The sequence below is a fragment of the Somniosus microcephalus genome, chromosome 9, assembly GCF_052327205.1.
Source record: "Somniosus microcephalus isolate GS21.2 chromosome 9, FLI_Smic_1.0, whole genome shotgun sequence".
In the NCBI taxonomy this organism is placed as follows: Eukaryota; Metazoa; Chordata; class Chondrichthyes; order Squaliformes; family Somniosidae; genus Somniosus; species Somniosus microcephalus.
The window spans coordinates 235,153,494-235,176,963 of NC_140995.1; the positions used below are offsets into that span (position 1 = coordinate 235,153,494).

At 47.4% G+C, this 23,470-nt stretch overlaps 1 protein-coding gene and 1 pseudogene across 1 annotated transcript in view; both read right to left on the reverse strand.

Annotated features, from left to right (window-relative positions):
* Window positions 1–23,470, reverse strand: part of LOC147113142 (uncharacterized) — a 118,588-nt gene that overhangs the window by 60,414 nt on the left and 34,704 nt on the right. Inside the window, exon 3 of the mRNA XM_085998041.1 lies at window positions 6,168–6,437. Within this exon, the coding sequence (XP_085854167.1) occupies window positions 6,168–6,264 (97 nt within the window). The 5' untranslated portion in view covers window positions 6,265–6,437. The remainder of the gene's footprint in view (window positions 1–6,167; window positions 6,438–23,470) is intronic.
* Window positions 8,532–10,176, reverse strand: LOC147113143 (cold-inducible RNA-binding protein B pseudogene; annotated as a pseudogene).

A 23,470-nucleotide genomic window follows, 5' to 3' on the forward strand; every position in this document is an offset into this window, starting at 1 on the left:
TTAGTCCTCCCAAAATGCATCACCTCACACTTATCAGGGTTAAATTCCATTTGCCACTGTTCTGCCCATCTGACCAACCCGTCTATATCGTCCTGTAGCCTGAGGCTTCCCTCCTCGCTATTTACCACTCCACCAATTTTCGTGTCATCTGCGAACTTACTGATCATACCTCCTACATTTATATCTAAATCATAAATGTACACTACAAACAGCAAAGGACCCAGCACCGATCCCTGCGGTACACCACTGGACACAGGCTTCCAGTCACAAAAACATCCTTCGACCATCACCCTCTGCCTCCTGCCACTAAGCCAATTTTGGATCCAAGGTGCCAAATTGCCCTGGATCCCATGGGCTCTTACCATCTTGACCAGTCTCCCATGCAGGACTTTGTCAAAAGCCTTACTGAAGTCCATGTAGACTACATCAACTGCACTACCCTCATCCACACATCTAGTCACCCCCTCGAAAAATTCAATCAAATAGATTAGACATGATCTCCCCGACAAAGCCATGCTGACTATCCTTGATTAATCCTTGCCTCTCCAAGTGGAGACTAATTCTGTCCCTCAGAATTTTTTCCAGTAATTTCCCTACCACTGATGTTAGGCTCACTGGCCTGTAATTCCCTGGTTTATCCCTACACCCTTCTTGAATAATGGTACTACGTTAGCTGTTCTCCAGTCCTCTGGCATCTCCCCTGTGGCCAGAGGGGTTCTGAAAATTTCTGTCAGAGCCCCTGCAATCTCCTCCCTTACCTCACACAGCAGCCTGGGATACATCTCGTCTGGGCCTGGGGATTTATCCACTTTTAATCCCGCTAAAACCACAAGTACCTCCTCCCTCTCAATACTAATTTGTCCCAAGTATATCACAATCCCCCTGCCTGATTTCTATGTCTACATCGTCCTTCTCCATAGTGAACACAGATGCAAAATATTCATTTAAAAACTCACCCACATCTTCCGGCTTTACACACAGATTGCCACTTTGGTCCCTAATAGGCCCTACTCTTTCCCTGGTTATCTTCTTGCCCTTAATGTACTTCTAAAACACCTTGGGATTTTCCTTTATTTTACCCGCCAGTGTTTTGTCATGCCCCCTCTTTGCTCTCCTAATTTCTTTTTTAAGTAACCCCCTGCACTTTCTAAACTCGTCTAGGGCTTCCACTGTTTTTAGTCCTTGGTATCTGCCAAAAGACTCCCTTTTTTTCCTAATCCATTCTTGTATAACCCTTGACATCCAGGGTTCCCTGGGCTTGTTGGTCCCACCCTTGACCTTTACGGGAACATGTTGGCGTTGTACTCTCTCTATTTCCTTTCTGAAAGACTCCCACTGCCCTGATGTGGATTTTCCTACAAGTAGCTGATCCTAGTCCACTTTGGCCAGATCCTGCCTTATCATATTAACATCAGCATTCCCCCAATTTAGAACCTTTATTTCCGGTCCATCTTTGTCCTTTTCCATGACTACCTTAAATCTCACCGAATTATGGTCACTGTCACCAAAATGCTCTCCTACTGACACTTCTACCACTTGCCTGCCTACATTCCCTAGAATTAGGTCCAGTACCGCCCTCTCTCTTGTAGGACTTTCTACATGCTGGCTCAAAAAGCTCTCCTGGATGCACTTTAAGAATTCCGCACCCTCTAAGCCTTTCACACTGACTATCCCAGTTAATATTGGGGAAGTTGAAATCCCCTACTATTATTACCCTATTATTTCTACACTTCTCTGAGATTTGCTACATATCTGTTCCTCTATCTCCCCCTGACTGTTTGGGGGCCTATAGTACACTCCCAGCAAAGTGCTTGCCCCCTTTTTGTTTTTAAGTTCTACCCATATGGCCTCATTCGAGGAACCTAAGATATCATCCCTCCTTACAGCAGTAATTGACTCCTTGGTTAATATTGCGACACCCCCTCCTCTTTTACACCCCCCTCTGTCTCGCCTGAAGATTCTATACCCCGGAATACTGAGCTGCCAGTCCTGCCCCTCCCTCAACCATGTCTCTGTGATAGCAACAATATCATACTCCTGTGTGTTCATCAACACCTTCAACTCATCTGCCTCACTTGCAAGACTCCTTGCATTAAAATAAATGCCATCCAGCCTTGTCATACTCCCTTGGCCGTTACCTAAGTAGTAGGAGCAGGAGTAGGCCATTCGGCCCCTCGGGCCTGCTCCGCCATTCAATAGGATCATGGCTGATCCGAACCTAGGCTCACGTCCACTTCCCTGCCCGCTCCCCATAACCCCTAATTCCCTTATCAGCTAGGAAATTGTCTATCTCCGTTTTAAATTTATATAATGTCACAGCTTCCACAGCTCTCTGAGGTAGCAAATTCCATAGATTTACTATCCTCTGAGTGAAGAAGTTTCTCATCTCAGTTTTGAAATGGCAGCCCCTTATTCTAAGATTATGCCCCCTAGTTCTAGTCTCACCTATCAGTGGAAACATCCTCCCCGCATCCACCCGATCAAGCCCCCTCACAATCTTATATGTTTCGATAAGATCGCCTCTCATTCTTCTGAATTCCAATGAGTAGAGGCCCAACCTACTCAACCTTTCCTCATAAGTCAACCCCCTCATCTCCGGAATCAACCGAGTGAACTTCCTCTGAACTGACGCGAGAGCAAGTATATCTTTTCTTAAATATGGAAACCAAAACTGCACGCAGTATTCCAGGTGTGGCCTCTCCAGAACCCTGTATAACTGAAGCAAGACTTCCCTGCTTTTATACTCCATCCCCCTTGCAATAAAAGCCAAGATTCCATTGGCCTTCCTGATCACCTGCTGTACCTGCATACTAACCTGTGTTTCATGCACCAGGACCCCCAGATCCCTTTGTACTGTAGCACTTTGCAGTTTCTTTCCATTTAGATAATAACTTGCTCTTTGATTTTTTCTGCCAAAGTGCATCACCTCACACTTTCCAACATTATATTCCATCTGCCAAATTTCTGCCCACTCACTTAGCCTGTCTATGTCCTTTTGCAGGTTATTTATGTCCTCCTCACTCACTGCTTTCCCTCCCATCTTTGTATCGTCGGCAAACTTGGATACGCTGCACTTGGTCCCCTCCTCCAAATCGTTAATATAGATTGTAAAGAGTTGGGGTCCCAGCACTGACCCCTGCGGAACACCACTGGTTACTGATTGCCAACCCGAGAATGAACCATTTATCCCAACTCTCTGTTTTCTGTTAGATAGCCAATCTTCCACCCATGCCAGTATATTATCCCCAATCCCGTGATTTTTTATCTTGTGCAGTAATCTTTTGTGTGGCACCTTGTCAGATGCCTTTTGGAAGTCCAAATACACTACATCCACTGGTTCCCCTTTATCCACCCTGTTTGTTACGTCCTCAAAGAATTCGAGCAAATTTGTCAAACATGACTTCCCCTTCATAAAACCATGCTGACTCTGTCCGATTAAATTATGCTTATCCAAATGTCCTGTTACTGCTTCCTTAATAATGGACTCCAACATTTTACCAACCACAGATGTTAGGCTAACTGGTCTATAGTTTCCAGCCTTTTGTCTACCTCCCTTTTTAAATAAGGGCGTTACATTAGCAGTTTTCCAATCTGCTGGGACCTTTCCTGAATTCAGGGAGTTTTGGAAAATTACCACCAATGCATCCGCAATCCCTACCGCTACTTCTCTCAAGACCCTAGGATGTAAGCCATCAGGTCCAGGGGATTTATCCGCCTTAACTCCCATTATCTTACCGAGCACCATCTTCTTAGTGATTTTAATCGTGTTTAGCTCCTCCCCCCCATAGCCCCCTGTTTGTCCAGTGTTGGGATATTTTTAGTGTCTACTGTAAAGACTGATACAAAATATTTGTTCAGCGTATTTGCCATCTCCATGTTCCCCACTACTAATTTCCCGGTCTCGTCCTCTAAGGGACCAACATTCACTTTAGCAACCCTTTTTCTTTTTATATAACTGTCTTGCTATCTGTTTTTATATTTTTTGCTAGTTTACTTTCATAATCTATCTTCCCTTTCTTAATTAATCTTTTAGTTATTCTTTGCTGGCTTTTAAATGCTTCCCAATCTTCTATCCTCCCACTAGATTTGGCTACTTTATATGCCCTTGTTTTCAGTCGGATACTATCCTTTATTACTTTACTTAGCCACGGATGGCTGTCTTTTCTTTTACGCCCCTTTTTCCTCAGTGGAATATATTTTTCTTGAAAGTTGTGAAATATCTCCTTGAATGTACACCACTGCTCCTGTACCGTCTTACACCTTAATCTATTTTCCCAGTCCACTTTAGTCAACTCTGCTCTGATACCTTCATAGTCTCCTTTATTTAAGCTTAGTACGCTGGTTTGAGATCCAACTCTCTCACCCTCCAACTGAATTTGGAATTCAACCATGTTATGGTCACTCATACCAAGGGGATCCTTTACTAGTACATTTTTTATTAATCCTGTCTCATTACACAGGACCAGATCTAAGATTGCCTGCCCCCTGGTTGGTTCAGTAATATACTGCTCAAGGAACCCGTCCCTAATGCACTCTATGAACTCTTCCTCAAGGCTGCCCTACCCAATTTGATTTGTCCAGTCAATATGAAAGTTAAAATCTCCCATGATTATAGCTGTTCCCTTATTACAAGCCCCAATTATTTCCTGATTTATACTCCGACCAATAGAGTTGCAACTGTTAGGAGGCCTATAGACTACGCCCACTAGTTACTTTTTCCCCTTATTATTCCTTATCTCCACCCAAACTGTTTCACTATCCTGATCCTTTGACCCAATATCATTTCTCACTATTGCAGTGATTCCATCCTTTATTAACATAGCCACCCCACCTCCCTTTCCTTCCTGTCTGTCCTTCCTAATAGTCAAATACCCCTGGATGTTTAGTTCCCAGTCATGGTCACCTCGCAGCCATGTTTCTGTAATGGCCACCAGATCATACCCATGTGTAGTTATTTGTACCGTCAACTCGTCTATTTTGCTACGAATGTTACATATTTGCTCTGCCTTCCAGGTGGACTTGTTTTTTCCTCTATATTTGACTGTGCATCACCCCCTACTATAGCTCCACTCCATATCCCATCCCCCTGCCAAGTTAGTTTAAACCCCCCCCAACAGTACCAGCAAACCTCCCCGCAAGGATGTTGGTCCCGTTCCGGTTCAGGTGCAACCCGTCCGACTTGTACAGGTCCCACCTTCCCCAGAAGCAGACCCAGAGATCCAGGAAACTAAAGCCCTCCCTCCTGCACCAACTCTTTAGCCACGCATTCATCTGCTCTATCCTCCTATTCCTATATACTCACTAGCACGTGGCACCGGGAGTAATCCTGAGATTACAACCTTTGAGGTCCTGCTTTTTAATCTGCTATATAGCTCCCTAAATTCTTGTTGCAGGACCTCATTCCTCTTTCTACCTATGTCGTTGGTACCAATGTGAACCACGACCTCTGACTGTTCGCCCTCCCCCTTCAGAATGCCCTGCAGCCATTCAGTGACATCCTTGACCCTGGCACCAGGGTGGCAACATACCATCCTGGAGTCACGTCTACGGCCACAGAAACGTCTATCTGTTCCCCTTACGATAGAATCCCTTACCACTATTGCTCTCCCACTCTTTTTCCTCCCCTCCTGTGCAGCTGAGCCACTCATACTGCCACGGACTTGGCTCTTGCTGCATTCCCGAGACACCATCTCCCCCAACAGTATCCAAAACGGAAGATCTGTTGGAGAGGGAGATGGACCCAGGGAACTCCTGCACTACCTTCCTAGTTCTTTTACTCTCTCTGGCGGTCACCCATTCCGTCTGCCTGTGCACTCTTTACCTGCAGTGTGACCACCTCGTTAACGGAGCTATCCACGAAGATCTCAGCTTCGCGGATGCTCCACAGTGACTCCAGCTGCAGCTCCAGAACGCGGATTTCGAGTAGCTGCAGCCACTTCCTGCACGTGTTCACCCTGGCCACCGAAAGTGTCCCTAACTTCCCACATAGCACAGGAGGAGCACTCCTCGCTGCCGAGCCATGTCCTACCCTTAATTTACTCCCTTTAAATTAAAGAATATTACACTAGGGACCTTACTTCCCTTTAAACACTACTTACTCTAAACTAGAGACCTCACTTTTACTTCCAACGACTGGACTGTAGAAATACTCACTAGGTCCTACTTACCAATCAGCTCCTTCCCTGGTTGTGACGTCACTTTAGCAGTTTCACAGTTGTTGTTTTGACTGCTCCCGCTCTCGGACTCTTTCCCAACTCGCAGCATTCCAGTGTCGGGCCTCCTCTGCAGCGCTTTTATGGCCGCTCCGCCTTCTCTCAGGTCCCGCTGCTGCTCCCACACAGGTCCACCTCCTCCTCCTCCTTCTGTTAAACTTGTATAGACCACAGCATACTGTGAACAATTCTGGCCGCCATATTATAAAAAGAACGTAAGAGGCACTGGAGAAGGTACAAAAAAGATAAGACTAAAATGATACCAGAACTGAGAGGTTATACCCGTATGGAAAGATTGAACTGACTGGGGCTCTTTTCTCTAGAAAAGAAAAAGCTGAGGGCTAACCTCAGGTCTTTAAGGTATGAAAGGGTAAACATAGAGATGTTGCCACTTGTGAGGGAGGGCAGAATTAGGGGCCATAGATGTAAGATGGTAATTAATAAATCCAATAGGGAATTCAGGAGCGAAGCACGAGGGAAAAAGGAATCAGATATGTTGATGTGGTTAGATGAAGGGTGGGAGGAGACTCATGTGGAGCCTGAACAGTGGCATAGATCTACTGGGCTGAATGGCCAGTAAGTAAATACATTCTCCTCCCCTTATATCACTATGCTCAGGTCAGTAGACAACTTGCACTAGTGCGTTTGAGGAGGCTCAAGCACGTGGGGCAATCCCGTCGGAAATTACCCCCGTTCGGACGGATTTCCTCATCGGCACCCAGCCCAAAAAGCCCTCTGGAATTGTTTCGGGGAAATGCCCTCCATGACTTGTCATTCTGCATGGAGGGGTTTCCTGTACAGGCTGCTCCTGCACACTTTGCCATCTTAGTCAGCCGTCCGGATATGCCTTGGCGTGCCATCTTGCTGTCTGGCAGAAGTCCCCAATGGAGGGCGCTCTCTATGCGGGTGTCCTCCCTTTTTCTATTGGGAACTTGGACTGGAAAGTGTGGCACGGAGCAGTCCCGTGCAAAATGGTTTTCAGTCGGTTCACGGACTCCCATGCCGCCTGCCTTTTCTGGGGCCTGGAGGAGTCCGTATTCCACGTACACACCGAATGCGAGGGGTTGCAGCCTCTTTCATTATTTGAAGGGGCTGCTCCTTGATTTTTGGCTGCACTTCAGTCCCACTCTTCTGATCTTTGATCACCCGTTGTGGGGGGGGGGGGGGGGGGCGGGGGGGGGGGGGGGGCGGTTGCGGGCAAATCAAAGGACCTCCTCATAGGACTGCTCCTGGGCCTGGCCAAAATAGCCATTAATTGGTCCAGGCAGCAGGCGGTCGTTTGGCCCGATTGCCTGCCTCTCTGCCGCGGCCACATTCAACCCAGGTGGCCCTGGAGATGGAACAGACGGTGTCGACCAGCACGCTTGAGGCCTTCTGCGACCGGTGGGCACCGTAGGGACTGGAGCGCATCATCACCCCGGCCAATCAAATTTTAATTTAATTTGTTACATTTTATTTCAAGATTTATTAAGTGAGACTATTCTGATTTTGGGTGATTAACTGTGCACCAGTGTGTTGCATCCTATGCCCTTTCTTAACTCTATCCATATTGTTCCCACAGCCCGATCAAATTTACTGAATTCCCTTTTCTATGGCAATAATTATATCCTTTATCACTATGGTCACTCCCCTTCCTTTCCCAATTCTTTCTAAAGATCCTAAAGCCTACAATATTTAGCTCCTAATGATGCCCAGCTTCTGGCCAAGTCTCTAATGGATACTGCAACAACACCTACAGCTGAATTTGTGCTTCAACTTTGTTTTATTCCTTACGTTACATGCATGTGTAGAGAACTCGTTTGTGCAACTGTCTCCACACTACCCATATGCAGATTTTTTTTTTTTTAAAAACCTTGTGACTTAAAATGGATTTTCCCCTCCCACCTATGATAATGAACAACAGTCCAGTTTGCTTAGTAAATCCCCATGGCATAATCCAGATTTATATATACACAATGGAGAATAATTCAACATGCATTTCCCCCAGAAATTTGGAAAAATTCATGGTTTACTTACAAGAATTTTATCTATTAATCTTTACTCAATTCTCCTTCACAAAATAGGTGAAATCTACATAATCTTCAGAATAAGCTGCCACTTCAGATCTCATTTGCAACGTTTTGCCAATGGTGCAGACTTTGTCTAACCGCTTACCTTGGTCCTTGCAGTTTCCGAGCACCACCTTGAAATCGGCAGCATTTATATAATTTGAAAGAGAAATCAAATATTATGATAGGAAGAGGTGTGACATAAAAGGATCATCTTCAGATTCATCTCCTTGGAAGGAATGTTGAATGATTTATAACAAAGACAAGTCACTAGTGTTCCTGAAGCTGTATTTTATTCAGATACATCCACTGGCAAAGATTTGTCTCCCAAGTGGCAACGCTCTGTCCAAAGGACCATGCCAGCTGATGAAAGTACAAGAAAATGACAATTGACTTTTTAATCAGTATACAGTTTTCAATAAATGAGTTTTAAAACAAAAGACCACGATCAGTTTGCTTTCAAAGAGTCTTGTAACAAGTTACATGAAAAAAGTTGCTGTGTAGGTGGTTCTCATTACTTTTCAGTGATAAGGAAAATGACTCTCAGCACTCGGACACACTGCTGGCAACATTCAGACTTAAAGGTCCCCCCCCTACCCCACCCCCAAGATAATGGTTTCTACAGGTTCCATGTCACTTGTCCAAGTGAAGACATTTAAATTCATTAAAAGCCACAAAGCATGAAGTTTTTTTTTAATGTTCAATCCTCTTAACGAGTTAATTGAGCCAATAAGTGGAAACAGGGAATTCAACAAAAATCGGTCGATTAAAAGAAAATAACTCGAGCAATCCGTATTCTCGGAGACCAGTCATCTTAAGAATGGCAGTCCGGGTTTCCAAAGATAAGATGTATAATGCCCGGTCAGAGAGTGGGAGTCAAGTGCTTTTCCGCGCTCTTTCATTCTTTGCGCCGCATGGAATTGTGGAAAAATCTCACCAGAAAGCAAAACGATTTCGACAAATTCCAAAGGAGCTCACGGAAGGAGACTCAGTGGCGAGTTAAATCGCCAATAGAATGTCCAAATGACAAAAAAGGCTCCGTGGGTCTTATTTTAAAAAAATATATAGAAAACGACATGGTATTTGAGGCGGAGTCGAAAGCCTGACTTAAGGTAGCACTCCAGACTAAACAACAGGTAACAAGATTAATCAAGACAATGGTGAAACTGGTTTTCTAGCATTTTAACATAACAGGCAAATCAAATTCAGATACAGAGGCTTTCTGCGGTTCCAAGAGCCGTTTTATTAACAAAAGGCTGGAGTTTGATCCTGAATCTGGCAGAAATGGTTCTTTGGATTCGATCAGTCATAGTCCCTGTAAGAGCGGCTTCCGTAACTGCCACCATAGCCGCTGCCGCCGTATCCGCCCTGGCTCTTGTACCCACCCGAGTAACTGTCGCGCTCTCCCGATTCGTACCGGCTGCTGCCGTAGCTGCCGCCGCCGCCGCTGCCGTAGCCGCCGCTCCTTTCCCTATCCCAGTAACCGCCGCCTCTCCTGCTGCTGCTGTAGCCGCCACCGCCGGCGCCGCGGCCTCCACCATACCCGCGACCGCCTCCCGACTTTTTCTCTGCTTGGCCCACCCGAATCTGCCGGCCGTCGAGGGATTTTCCGTTCATCGCCTGCAGCGCGTCCCTGGCATCATCCGGGTTGTCGAAGGTGATGAAGCCGAAACCGCGGGATGCTTGGGTTTCCCTGTCCTTGATCACTCGCACCTCGGAGATCTGCCCGTACTTGGAGAACTGCTCTTCTAGGGCATCCTCGTCTGTGTCGAAATTGAGGCCGCCGACGAACAACTTTCCTTCATCAGACATCTTGGCGATGTTGTTGCGTACTTCACTCGGCAAAGCAAGAGCTCAAAATGGCGTTGGTCACTCCACCGCGCGAGACAAAGAGGAAGAACAGGCCGGAAATTGCGTCATTTGAATCGCTGCACGTAGAGATCGCCGGGTAAACACCTACCCGGAACCTCGTGTTATTTCTCTGACTCTCTTTCGCCCCCTCTCGGTCTGCGCAGTGCCCCTGGTATCTTAGAGCGGCTGCAGAGCAGTGAGTCCAGCAGGTCGAAAAATAGAAGGCTCGGGGGGGGAAGTAATTCGTTTGAGACCCCAGTACAACGAATTAAGAGCTGGGAAAAGTGAGAGAATTTGCACTGGTGTTTGATAAACACACACACCACCATATTGTACAGTACCTGAACAGAATCATATATAATTTAAGAAACAGGCCTTTCGCGCCAACTGGTCTATGTACGTGTGCTTCACAGGAGCCTCCTTTGCCCCTCCTTCAACAACAACTTGCATTTATAGTGCGCCTTTAAGATAGTAAAATCTCCCAAGGCGTTTCAAATAAAATTTGACACTGAACTACGTGGTGAGATATTAGGGCAGGTGACCAAAGCTTGGTCAAAGAGGGAAGTTTTAAGGAGCGTCTTAAAGGAGGAAACAGACAGAGATTTAGCAAGGGAATTCCACAGCTTAGGTGGCTGAAGGCAGAGCCGTTAGAGAATCATAGAAACTTACGGCACAGGAGGTGGTCATTCGGCCCATCATGTCTGTGCCGGCCAAAAAAGAACTAATTAGCCGAATGTCACTTTCCAGCTCTTGGTCCGTAGCCTTGTAGATTACTGTATTTCAAGTGCATATCCAAGTACTTTTTAAATGTGATGAGGGTTTCTGCCTCTACCAACCTTTCAGGCAGTGAGTTCCAGACCCCCACCACCCTCTGGGTGAAAAAAGTTCTCAACTCCTCTAATCCGTCTACCAATTGCCCCCCTGGTTATTGACCTCTCCGCAAAGGGAAATGGGTCCTTCCTATCCACTCTATGTAGGCCACTCATCATTTTATACACCACAATATCTCCCTGTATCCGCCTCCTGCTCCAAAGAAAACAACCGCAGCCTATCCAATCTTTCCTCATAGCTAAAATTCTCCAGTCCTGGCAACATCCTTGTAAATCTCCTCTGTACCCTCTCTAGTGCAATCACATCTTTCCTGTAATGTGGTGACCAGAACTGCACGCAGTACTCTAGCTGTGGCCTAACTAGAGTTTTATACAGTTCTAGCATAACCTCCCCGCTCTTGTATTCTATGCCTCGGCTAAGGAAAGTATTCCGTATTAACAACAGAAAATGCTGGAAAAACTCAGCAAGTCAGGCAACATCCGTGGAGAGAAATTTGAGTTGACGTTTCGGGTATTTTTCCAGCATTTTCTGTTGTTATTTCGGATTTCCAACATCTGCAGTATTTTGCTATCGTACAAAGTATTCTGTATGCCTTCTTAACCACCTTGTCTACCTGTCCTGCTACCTTCAGGGATCTGTGGATATAGGGAGGGGCAAGCCATGGGGATGAAAATTTTAATATCTAGGTGTTGCCAGACCAGGAGGCAATGTAGGTTGGCGAGCATGGGTGATGTGTGAATGGGACTTGGTGTGAGCTAGAATACAGGCAACAGAGTTTTGGATGAGCTCAAGTTTATGGAGGGTATAAGGTGGGAGGCCAGCCAGGCAAAATTTAACAGAAACACTTACAAGAAAAAGTGGGTCATCAAACCAGAAGCATTACAATACCGCCCACACTATCAGAAATCTTGACCTGATGTTACTTTCCTTTTATCATTTCTTGCCCCTTTATAAGTTTTCCTATTGTTGTATTGATGGTATTAATGTTCTCTGGGTCTGTCAATATCATGGAAATGTTCTCTGGGTCTGTCAATACCATGGAAATGTTCTCTGGGTCTGTCAATATGATGGAAATGTTAGGAGCAGCAAGAGTGACAGAGGTAGTAAATTGCTTTAGAATTTGGAGCGGTGTTCGTGTTTAAAATGAACATAAGTTTTAAACCAGAATGAGTGACACTTTTTTCTAAATTGTGAAAACTAGGTGAAGAGATCAGGGCAGAACACCACAATAGTTGAACAGAGTAGGAGTTGAGGTCTTAAAAGATTGTAGGGTAGTGAGAAATTGCACAGCACTGAGGTCCTGAAAAAGAATGTGGAAACTGCAGTGAGCATGGCATATTCCCAAAATTGATCATAGTAGTCGTGATAAAATAGAGAAACAAGAACGTTTTTGTAAAGAAAGACTTGCATTTATATAGCGCCTTTCACGACCATGGGACGTCTCAAAGAGCTTTACAACCAATGAAGTACTTTTGAAGTGGAGTCACTGTTGTAATGTGGGAAATGCGGCAGCCAATTTGCACACAGCAAAGTCCCACAAACAGCAGTGTGATAATGACCAGATAATCTGTTTTTGTTATGTTGGTTGAGGGATAAATATTGGCCAGGACACTGGGGATAACTCCCCTGCTCTTCTTCGAAATAGTGCCATGGGATCTTTTACGTCCATCTGAGAGAGCAGACGGGGCCTCGGTTTAACGCCTTATCCAAAAGATGGCACCTCCGACAGCGCAGCACTCCCTCAGCACTGCACTGGAGTGTCAGCCTAGCTTTCTGTGCTCAAGTCCCTGGAGTGGGACTTGAACCCACAACCTTCTGACACAAAGGCGAGTGTGCTACCAACTAGCCACAGCTGACACTTTTGGTTGGGAGAGATAGAAAGTTTTGAGTGTAGAAGTGAGAAGGATCATCTATGAGAGAACAATGTTTGTGTGTCCTGTCCAGGAGTGTGAGTGAAGCAGGAAAAGAGTCTCCCAGGAGAGAACAGAGGAGGGATTTACCTCAACAACAAAGAATCATTTCTGGAGTGCTCGTTATGATGTATGTTTTACTCAAGAAAACTGTTCACATTGGGTGATTGAAAGTGTCACCAAATGCCACAGCCATAGGGTGTGCCGAGAATCCATTAATGGAGAGTGCTACGTAAGTGTATAGATATGTTTTTACATTATTTTAATACAGAACAACTGATGTAGCCTTTATGATTAAACCACATAAGTAAATCAAAATTGGTTTGACTTGCATCATAAGCACAGGAGGCCACTTGGCCCACCATGCCTGTGCCAGCTCTTTGAAAGAGCTACCAATTAGTCCCACTCTCCTGCTCTTTCCCCATAGCCCTGCAAATTGTTCCCCTTCAAGTATTCATCCAAATCTATTTTGAAAGATGCTGCTGAATCTGCATCCGCCATCCTTTTAGGCAGTGCATTCCAGATCACAACTACTCACAGTTCATTTTTTCCCCTCATTTCACCTCTGGTTCTTTTGCCAATTACTGTAAATCTGCGTTCTCTGGTTGCTGAGCCTTCTGCCACTGGAAAGTTTCTCCTTATTTGCTCTATCAAAACCCTTCATAATTTTGAACACCTCTATCAAATCTCCCCTTAAGGTGGACAAGTCCCCTGGACCCAATGGCCTGTATCCTAGAGTCTTAAAAGAGGTGGCTGCAGAGATAGTGGATGCATTGGCTGTAATCTACCAAAAATCTCTGGATTCTGGAGAGGTCCCAGCGGACTGGAAAACTGCAAATGTAACGCCCCTATTTAAGAAAGGAGGGAGACAGAAAGCAGGCAACTATTGACCAGTTAGTCTAACATCTGTCATTGGGAAAATGCTGGAGTCCATCATTAAGGAAGTGATAGCAGGACATTTAGAAAATCATAATATAGTCAAGCAGAGTCAGCATGGTTTTATGAAAGGGAAATCATGTTTGACAAATTTGCTGGAGTTCTTTGAGGATATAACGAGCAGGGTGGATAAAGGGGAACCAGTGGATGTGGTGTATTTGGATTTCCAGAAGGCATTCAATAAGGTGCCACATAAAAGGTTACTACACAAGATAAGAGCTCATGGGGTTGGGGGTAATATATTAGCATTGGCTAACTAACAGAAAACAGAGAGTCGGGATAAATGGGTCATTTTCAGGTTAGCAAACTGTAACTAGCGGGGTGCCACAAGGATCAGTGCTGGGGCCTCAACTATTTACAATCTATATTAATGACTTGGATGAAGGGACCGAGTGTACTGTTGCCAAATTTGCTGATGATACAAAGATAGGTGGGAAAGCAAATTGTATGGAGGACACAAAGAATCTCCAAAGGGATATAGACAGGCTAAGTCAGTGGGCAAAAATCTGGCAGATGGAGTTTAATGTGGGAAAATGCGAGGTAGGAAAAATAAAAAAGCAAATTATTTAAATGGGGAGATTACAAAATGCTGAGGTACAGAGGGACCTGGGGGTCCTTGTACATGAATCACAAAAAGTTAGCATGCAGGTACAGCAAGTAATCAGGAAGGCAAATGGAGTGTTGGCCTTTATTGCAAAGGGAATGGAGTATAAAAGTAAGGAAGTCCTGTTACAACTGTACAGGGCGTTGGTGAGACCACACCTGGAGTACTGCACAGTTTTGGTCTCCTTATTTAAGGAGGGATATACTTGCATTGGAGGCAGTTCAGAGAAGGTTCACGAGGTTGATTCCGGAGATGAAGGGGTTGTCTTATGACGAAAGGTTGAGCAGGTTGGGCCTATACTCATTGGAGTTTAGAAGAATGAGAGGGGATCTTATTGAAACATATTAGATTCTGAAGGGGCTTGACAGGGTCGATGCAGAGAGGCTGTTTCCCCTCGTGGGGGATTCTAGAACTAGGGGGCATAATTTCAGAATAAGGGGGCACCCATTTAAATTGGAAATGAGGAGGAATTTCTTCTCTCAGAGGGTCATGAATCTTGGAATTCTCTTCCCCAGAGAGTTGTGGAGGCTGGGTCATTGAATATATTTAAGGTGGAGACAGACAGATTTTTGAACGATAAGGGAGTCAAGGGTTATGGGGAGCGGGCAGGGAAGTGGAGTTGAGGCCAAGATCAGATCAGCCATGATCTTATTGAATGGCGGAGCAGACTCGAGGGGGCCAAGTGACCTACTCCTGCTCCTACGTCTTATGTTCTGATGTTCTTATGTTAACCTTCTCTGTTTAAGGAGAACGATCCCAGCTGAGCTAGTCTCTCCATATATACCTGAAGTCCCACATCCCTGGTACCAGTCTCATAAATCTCCTCTGCACCCTCTCCAAGGCCTTGACATAGTTCCTAAAGTGTTGTTCCCAAAATTGGCCACAATACTCCAGCTGGGGCCTAGCTAGTGTGTTATAAAGGTTTAGCATAACTTCCTTGCTTTTTATACTCTATGCATCTATTAATAAAACCAAGCGTCCCATATGCCTTTTTAACAGCATTTTCAACTTGCTCTGCTACCTCCAGAGATTTGTGTACGTACTCCCCCTGGTCTCTGTGTTCTTGCACCCCATTTAAAACTCTACCATTGAGTTTATATTGCTGCCTCTCATTCTTCCTGTCAAAATGAATCGCTTCACACTTCTCTTCATTAAATTTAATCGGCCATGTGTCTGCCCATTTCACCAGTCTGCTTATGTCCCCCTGAAGTATGTTACTGTCCTCCTCACTGTTTATTACACTTCCAAGTTTCGTGTCATCTGCAAATTTTGAAATTGTGCCCTGTACCCCCAAAACCAAGGCCGGGATTTTCTCCAGGTGGGTGGGAAACCTGGGAGGCCGGGGAGGATCAGGAATCGTGGGCGGGGAGGGGGGCGGGAGGAGAGGATCAGATCAGATTGGGGCCAGCCACCGGAGGATTGTGGCCAGCCTGAGCATCATTAGTGAGGTCGAGGGAGGCCTCATGGTGGGGATTGGAGGCCCGTGAGGGGGTCTCCGATTGCAGAGGTGGGCTAGGTAGGGACCATGGATCCAGGGGATAGGTAAAAACAGACTCTTACCTTCTGGATGCAGCAGTCCCCACCTCTGTTTAACTGCCAGGTTTCACAAATTGTGTGAAACCAGTCCACATGCAGTTAAATTCAAAATGGAGGTTTAAAAAGCGGCTTCCAGTCTCATTTTATTTAAATTGACATAGAGCGCCCTACCCCCGCCCCACCTCTGCTAAAACTGGAAGTGGGCAGGATCAGGTCAGGTCAGGTATCCCATTTTTTACAATTTAACTGCCACCACGCTCCAAACCCACCCATTTTTTTTTTTAGGGGAAAATTCCGGTCCAAGTCATTAATGGAGATCAAAAACAGCAGTGGTCCTAATATGGATCTCTGGGGTGACGCGGGGCGGGCTCCACTGTATACATCCCTCCAGTCTGAAAACCAACTGTTCACCAGTAGGGTCCTGACGAAGGGTCCCAGACCTGAAACTTTGACTCTATTTCTCTCTCCACGGATGTTGCCTGGCCTGCTGAGGTTTTTCCAGCATTTTCTGTTGTTATTTCGGATTTCCAGCATCCGCAGTATTTTGCTATAGTTCACCATTAGTCTCTGCTTTCTGTCTATTTGCCAATTTCATGTCCAATCAGGCCCTTGTGGTAAACCACTGTTTGTATTCCACTGTGTACATGCCTGGACATGCCTCGGCTGACTCCTCCCACAAGCCCTAGTATAAAGGTGACTGCTCCCCAGCCCCTTTGTATTCTGGACCGGTCGACCACTCGAGGCAGACCTTCATTCTTTTGTTAATAAAAGCCTTTAGTTACTCTCTTAACTCTCAGTCTTTTATGAGTAATTGATAGCGCATCAATTTTATTAACAAAATTTTTATAATGGAGAAGATCCTCACACCAGCATGCCTGGACTTAGATCATCGGGAGGCGGACTCATCCACCAAGTTTACTCACTGGCTTAAGTGTTTCGAAAAATTCCTGACTGCCTCCGCAGCAATCAAATCGGACGAGGACAAACTGGATGTCCTGACCTCCAAAGTGAACCACCGAGTGTACTCGGTCATCCAAGACGCGACCTCGTACGCGGACGCTATCAAGCTCCTCAAGGACCAGTACACGCGCCCAGTGAACGAAGTGTACGCCAGGCACCTTCTGGGGAGTCGTAAACAACAACCTGGGGAATCGACCGTGGAATACCTTCAGGCACTGTCTGTGCTTGGCCGGGCCTGTGGTTGTAAGGATGTAAAGGCCGCCGTGTACACAGAGGAACTTATCCGGGACGCTTTTGTAGCGGGCCACAGATCCAATTACACCCGACAGCGACTGTTGGAGCAGAGAGACCTCGACCTCAACCTCAACAAGGCCTCTGAACTCGCACTATCACTGGATGCAGCCTACCGGGGCATGGATGCCTACTCCTCTGCACCGTGGACGCCGCGGGGAATGACAGCCTGGGACACATAGCGCCGTGCCACCCCAGCCACACCCCAGCAACGGCTCAACTACTGCAGCAGTGTCCCAAGGCCAGACAACAGTGCCCCAAGGCCAGAAATGCTACTTCTGTGGCCAGGCAAAACACCCCAGAGCGCGCTGCCCAGCGAAAAACGCGATCTGCTCGGGCTGCGGGAAGAAGGGACACTACGCTAACGTCTGCAGGGCCAAAGCCACCCCGAACCCCAGCAGCGCCGCGTGTGGGCCATGCGGGCCGCCATCTTGGGCCTCCCCGGCCATGTGCGAACCACCGGTACAGCAGCCATTTTGGACGCCTTCAGCCACATGGGGATCATGGACGCCGCCATCTTGAACGACAGCCGGAACGCAGCAGGCCCCCAACACCGCCTCATCTGATACCCGCAGCGACACACCGACCCCTACGCTGGCATCCGTTACACTGGACCAAGCGAGACCGCACCAGCTGGCCAGCTCCACAATGGACATTAAGGTAAATGGCCACGATACAATCTGCCTTTTTGACTCTGGGAGCACGGAGAGCTTCATCCACCCCGACACGGTGCGGCGTTGCTCTCTCCCAGTCCTGCCTGCGCACCAGCGGATTTCTATGGCCTCCGAGTCCCAGTCGGCAGACATCGGCGGCTACTGCGTAGTGACACTCGTAGTAGACGGGACCGTGTACGATCATTTTAAACTTCTGGTCCTGCCCGACCTCTGCGCTGCCGTCCTGCTGGGGTTAGATTTTCAGTGCCACCTTAAAAGTGTTACGATGGCGTACGGTGGACCCCTACCCCCACTCACAGTCCGCAGCCAGCAGCTCCCAAATTGCCCGCCGCGCACCAGGTGCAACCTCTCCACACTCAGAGTCACCCCCCCCCCGCCAACTGTTTGCTAACCTCACCCCCGACTGTAAGCCCATCACCACAAAGAGCAGGCGATACAGTGCCGGGGACAGGGTTTTCATTAAAACCGAAGTGGAGCGGCTCCTGAAGGAAGGGATGATTGAGGGCAGCACCAGCCCCTGGCGAGCCCAGGTTGTGGTCGTTAAGACCGGCGAGAAGCAGCGCCTGGTCATCGACTACAGCCAGACAATAAATCGCTACACCCTGCTGGACGCCTACCCACTCCCCCGCATAGCTGATATGGTCAACCAGATCGCGCAGTACCGCGTCTTCTCGACCATTGACCTGAAATCAGCGTACCACCAGCTCCCTATCCGCCCTGAGGACCGCCAGTATACTGCCTTTGAGGCAAACGGCCGCCTCTATCACTTCCTTAGGGTTCCCTTTGGCGTCACCAACGGGGTCTCCGTCTTCCAAAGGGAGATGGACCGGATGGTAGATCAAAATGCGTTGCAGGCCACTTTCCCATATCTGGACAATGTGACCATCTGCGGCCGTGACTTGCAGGACCATGACGCAAACCTCGAAAAATTCCTCCGCACCGCCCAACTCCTGAACCTGACATATAACAAGGAGAAGTGCATATTCCGCACAAACCGCCTCGCCATCCTTGGCTGTGTTGTGGAACACGGAGTCATCGGCCCCGACCCCGACCGGATGCGTCCCCTTATGGAACTCCCACTGCCTCAAGGCCCTGAAGAGGTGCCCAGGGTTTTTCTCCTATTATGCCCAGTGGGTCCCCTACTATGCGGACAAGGCCCATCCGCTGATCAAGTCCACCTCTTTTCCCTTGACGGCAGAGGCCCGCTTAGCCTTCCACCGTATCAAGGAAGACATTGCCAAAGCCACCATGCACGCAGTGGACGAATCCATCCCCTTCCAGGTGGAAAGCGACGCGTCCGACTTTGCCCTGGCCGCTACCCTCAATCAGGCGGGGAGACCCGTGGCCTTCTTTTCACGAACCCTCCAAGGCCCGGAGACCAGACACTCCGCTGTTGAGAAGGAGGCCCAGGCGATTGTGGAGGCTGTGCGTCATTGGAGGCACTACCTGGCCGGAAAACGATTTACCCTGCTCACTGACCAACGTTCGGTTGCTTTCATGTTTAACAACAAGCAGAGGGGCAAAATCAAAAATGACAAGATCTTGAGGTGGAGAATCGAACTTTCCACCTACAATTACGAGATCTTGTACCGGCCCGGGAAGCTCAATGAACCCCCGGATGCGCTATCGCGTGGCACCTGCGCCAGCGCCAGCGCACAGATCGATAGACTGCGGGCCCTCCACAATGACCTCTGCCACCCGGGGGTCTCCAGGTTCTTCCACTTCATCAAGGCCCGCAACCTGCCTTACTCTATTGAGGAGGTCAGGACCATGACCAGGAACTGCCAAGTCTGCGCTGAGTGCAAACCGCACTTTTATAGACCAGACAGGGCCCACCTGATAAAAGCCACTCGCCCCTTCGAGCGCCTGAGTGTTGATTTTAAAGGGCCTCTCCCCCCCCTCCGACCGCAATGTGTACTTCCTCAATATTATTGATGAGTACTCCCGTTTCCCGTTCGCCATCCCCTGCCCGGACATGACCAGTGCCACGGTCATTAAATGTCTGAACGACCTCTTCACCCTGTTCGGTTTCCCCAGCTATATCCATAGCGACCGGGGCTCATCGTTTATGAGCGACGAACTCCGTCAGTACCTGCTAACTAGGGGTATTGCCACAAGCAGGACCACCAGTTACAACCCCCGGGGGAACGGACAGGTGGAAAGAGAAAATGCGACAGTTTGGAAGGCCGCCCTGCTAGCCTTAAAGTCTAGGGGCCTTCCAACCTCCCGCTGGCAGGATGTGCTCCCCGATGCGCTCCACTCTATTCGGTCACTGCTCTGCACTGCCACTAACGCCACCCCTCATGAGAAAATGTTTGTCTTCCCAAGGAAGTCCACATCGGGGACATCGCTACCGCCATGGCTGACGTCCCCAGGGCCGGTCCTACTGAGAAGGCACGTGAGGACCCATAAAACGGACCCCCTGGTCGAGAGGGTCGACCTCCTCCACGCCAACCCCCAGTATGCTTACATCGCATACCCGGACGGGCGGGAGGACACAGTCTCCATAAGAGACCTTGCACCCTCGGGGGCCGCAGTAACTCACTACCACCCCCCCCCCCCCACGATCCGATATCCAGCCCCAGCAGACGGCAGGCCTGGGCCCAGCGACCCGCTCGACACCTACGAGGACGACACGCCTGTGCCACAGCCTACGCGGGACTCGACACCGGAAGCTCCACTACCCCTGCCGTCGCCACGCCGATCACAGCGGCAGACAAGACCTCCGGAGAGACTCCAATACACTAACTTTTAATACACTTCACCCCGCCGGACTCAATTTTAAACAAGGGGTGAATGTGGTAAACCACTGTTTGTATTCCACTGTGTACATGCCTGGACATGCCTCGGCTGACTCCTCCCACAAGTCCTAGTATAAAGGTGACTGCTCCCCAGCCCCTTTGTATTCTGGACCGGTCGACCACTCGAGGCAGACCTTCATTCTTTTGTTAATAAAAGCCTTTAGTTACTCTCTTAACTCTCAGTCTTTTATGAGTAATTGATAGCGCATCAGCCCTTTAATCACGTGGGCTTCAATTTTGCTAACAAGTTTATTATGTGGTACTTTATCAAACACCTTTTGAAAGTCCATATACACATCAACCACAGTACTCTCATCAACCCGCTCAGTTACTTCAACAAAGAACTCGAACTCATCCTTGCAAACTGCTGCCTCATCTCCAACCTCCCTTTCCTTTCCAAAGTCCTTGAACGTGTTGTCGCCTCCCAAATCCATGCCCATTTTCCCACAACTCCATGTTTGAATCCCTCCAATCAGGTTTCCGCCCCTGCCACAGCACCGATACGGCTATTATCAAAGTCACAAATGACATCCTTTGTGACTGTGACAAAGGCAAACTATCCCTCCTCATCCTTCTTGACTTGTCTGCAGCCTTTGACACGGTTGACCGCTCCATCCTTCCCCAACGCCTCTCCACCATCGTCCAGTTGGGTGGGACTGCACTTGCCTGGTTCCATTCTAATCTATCTAATCGTAGCCAGAGAATCACCTACAATGGCTTCTCTTCTCGCTCCCACATCATTACCTCTGGTGTCCCTAAGGATCTATCCTTGGCCACCTCCCAATCTTTTTGATTTGAATTTACCCGGGCCAGATCCATTCTTAACCCACTGAAATTGGCTTGCCTCCAATTAAGTATTTTACTCTAGAATGCTCCCTGTTCTTTTCCATAGCTAATCAAAACCTTATGATACTATGATCACTGTTCCCTAAATGTTCCCCTACTGACACTTGCTCCACTTGACCCACCTCATTCACCAGAACCAGATCCAGCAATGCCTCCTTTCTCGTTGGGCTGGAAACGTACTGATCAAGAAAGTTCCCCCTCTCTGCCCTTTACACTATTACTATCCCAGTCCATATTAGAATAGTTGAAGTCCCCCATTATCACTACTCTATAGTTCTTGCACCTCTCTGTAATTTCCCTGCAAATTTGCTCCTCTATATCCTTCCCACTAGTTGATGGTCTATAGAATACACCTAGTAGTGTAATGGCTCCTCTATTGTTTCTTAACTCTAGCCAAATAGATTCTGTCCTTGACCCCTCCAGGACATCCTCTCTCTCCAGCACTGTAATATTCTCCTTAATACTGCCACCCACTTAATTTCTTTCCTTCCCTATCTTTCCTGAACACCTTATATCCAGGAATATTTAATACCCAATCCTGCCCTTTTTTGAGCCAGGTCTCCATTATTGCCACGACATCATATTCCCATGTGTCTGTTGGTGCCTGCAGCTAACCAACCTTATTTACCACATTTCGTGCATTCATACACATGCACTGTAAACCTATCTTAGACCTTGTATTCTCCCTTAGTCTGACCCCACCTAATACTGCACTATTTCTTACTCTAGTGCTATCTGACTCTCTCCCTCCTTTGTGCACCTTGTTTCTTCTTTCTAATGCTACATCCTGGTGCCCACCTCCCTGCCAAAATAATTTAAACCCTCCCCAACAGCACTAGCAAACACCCCCACGAGAACATGTAAATATAACACCGCTATTCAAGAAAGGAGGGAGAGAAAAAACAGGGAACTACAGGCCAGTTAGCCTGACATCAGTCATTGGGAAAATTCTGGAATCCATTGTTAAGGAACTGGTATCAGAACACTTAGAAAATCACAACATGATTAGTCAGAGTCAACATGGATTTATGAAAGGGAAATTGTGTTTGACAAATTTATTAGCTTTTTGAGGATGTAACTAGCAGGATAGATAAAGGGGAACCAGTGGATGCAGTATATTTGGATTTCCAAAAGGCATTCGATAAGGTGCCACATAAAAGGTTATTACACAAGATTAGGGCTCATGGGGTTGGGGGTAATATAGTAGCATGGATAGAGGATTGGTTAACGGACAAAACACAAAGAGTAGGGATAAACAGATCTTTTTCAGGTTGGCAGGCTGTAACTAGTGGGGTGCTGAAAGGATCAGTGTTGGGGCCTCAGCTATTTATATATATATATATATATATAAAAAAAAGAGTTTGTCTGTCTGTCTGTCCGCTATACACTCAAGTTATAGAGCGTGCCTACACACGTTATATCAAAAGAAAGCTTATCATTAGGGGAGTCTAATAGGCGTATTTACTTTTTGGTCAGACAAAAATTGTTCGGACACTATACAAAAAATGTTCAAAAAAAGGACAAAATCCGCTCATTAGCGGTTGACCAATCCTACCGCTCATTAGCGTTGAGTGACGTGAACGTTGACCAATCCTACTGCTCATTAGCGTTGAGTGACGTGATGGTTGACCAATTGGGGGGGCGTTTCATGGCATTTGTGGGCGGGGCCTAATCATTCAAACTGCCGAGCAGGAGCTGAGCTGAGGTGAGTGGCAACCATTAAACACCTGCCGGGCCTCAAGCTCAAAAAATGGTAATGGAGGTGAGGAAATTGTTGATTCATTAGTATTGACACATTAAATATAGATTTCCAGCAAAAAAAAGTTGGTGTTAAAAGAAAAAAAAAATCCATTTGCAAAGGGGACTCGGGCTTTCCCCCCCCTCGGCGGTGGATGAGCTGCCTGCAGGCCTCGAAGCCTCGGTCTCTCCTTGCCAGCCACGCCCGAGCTAGGCACCGCCCGTCCCGCTGG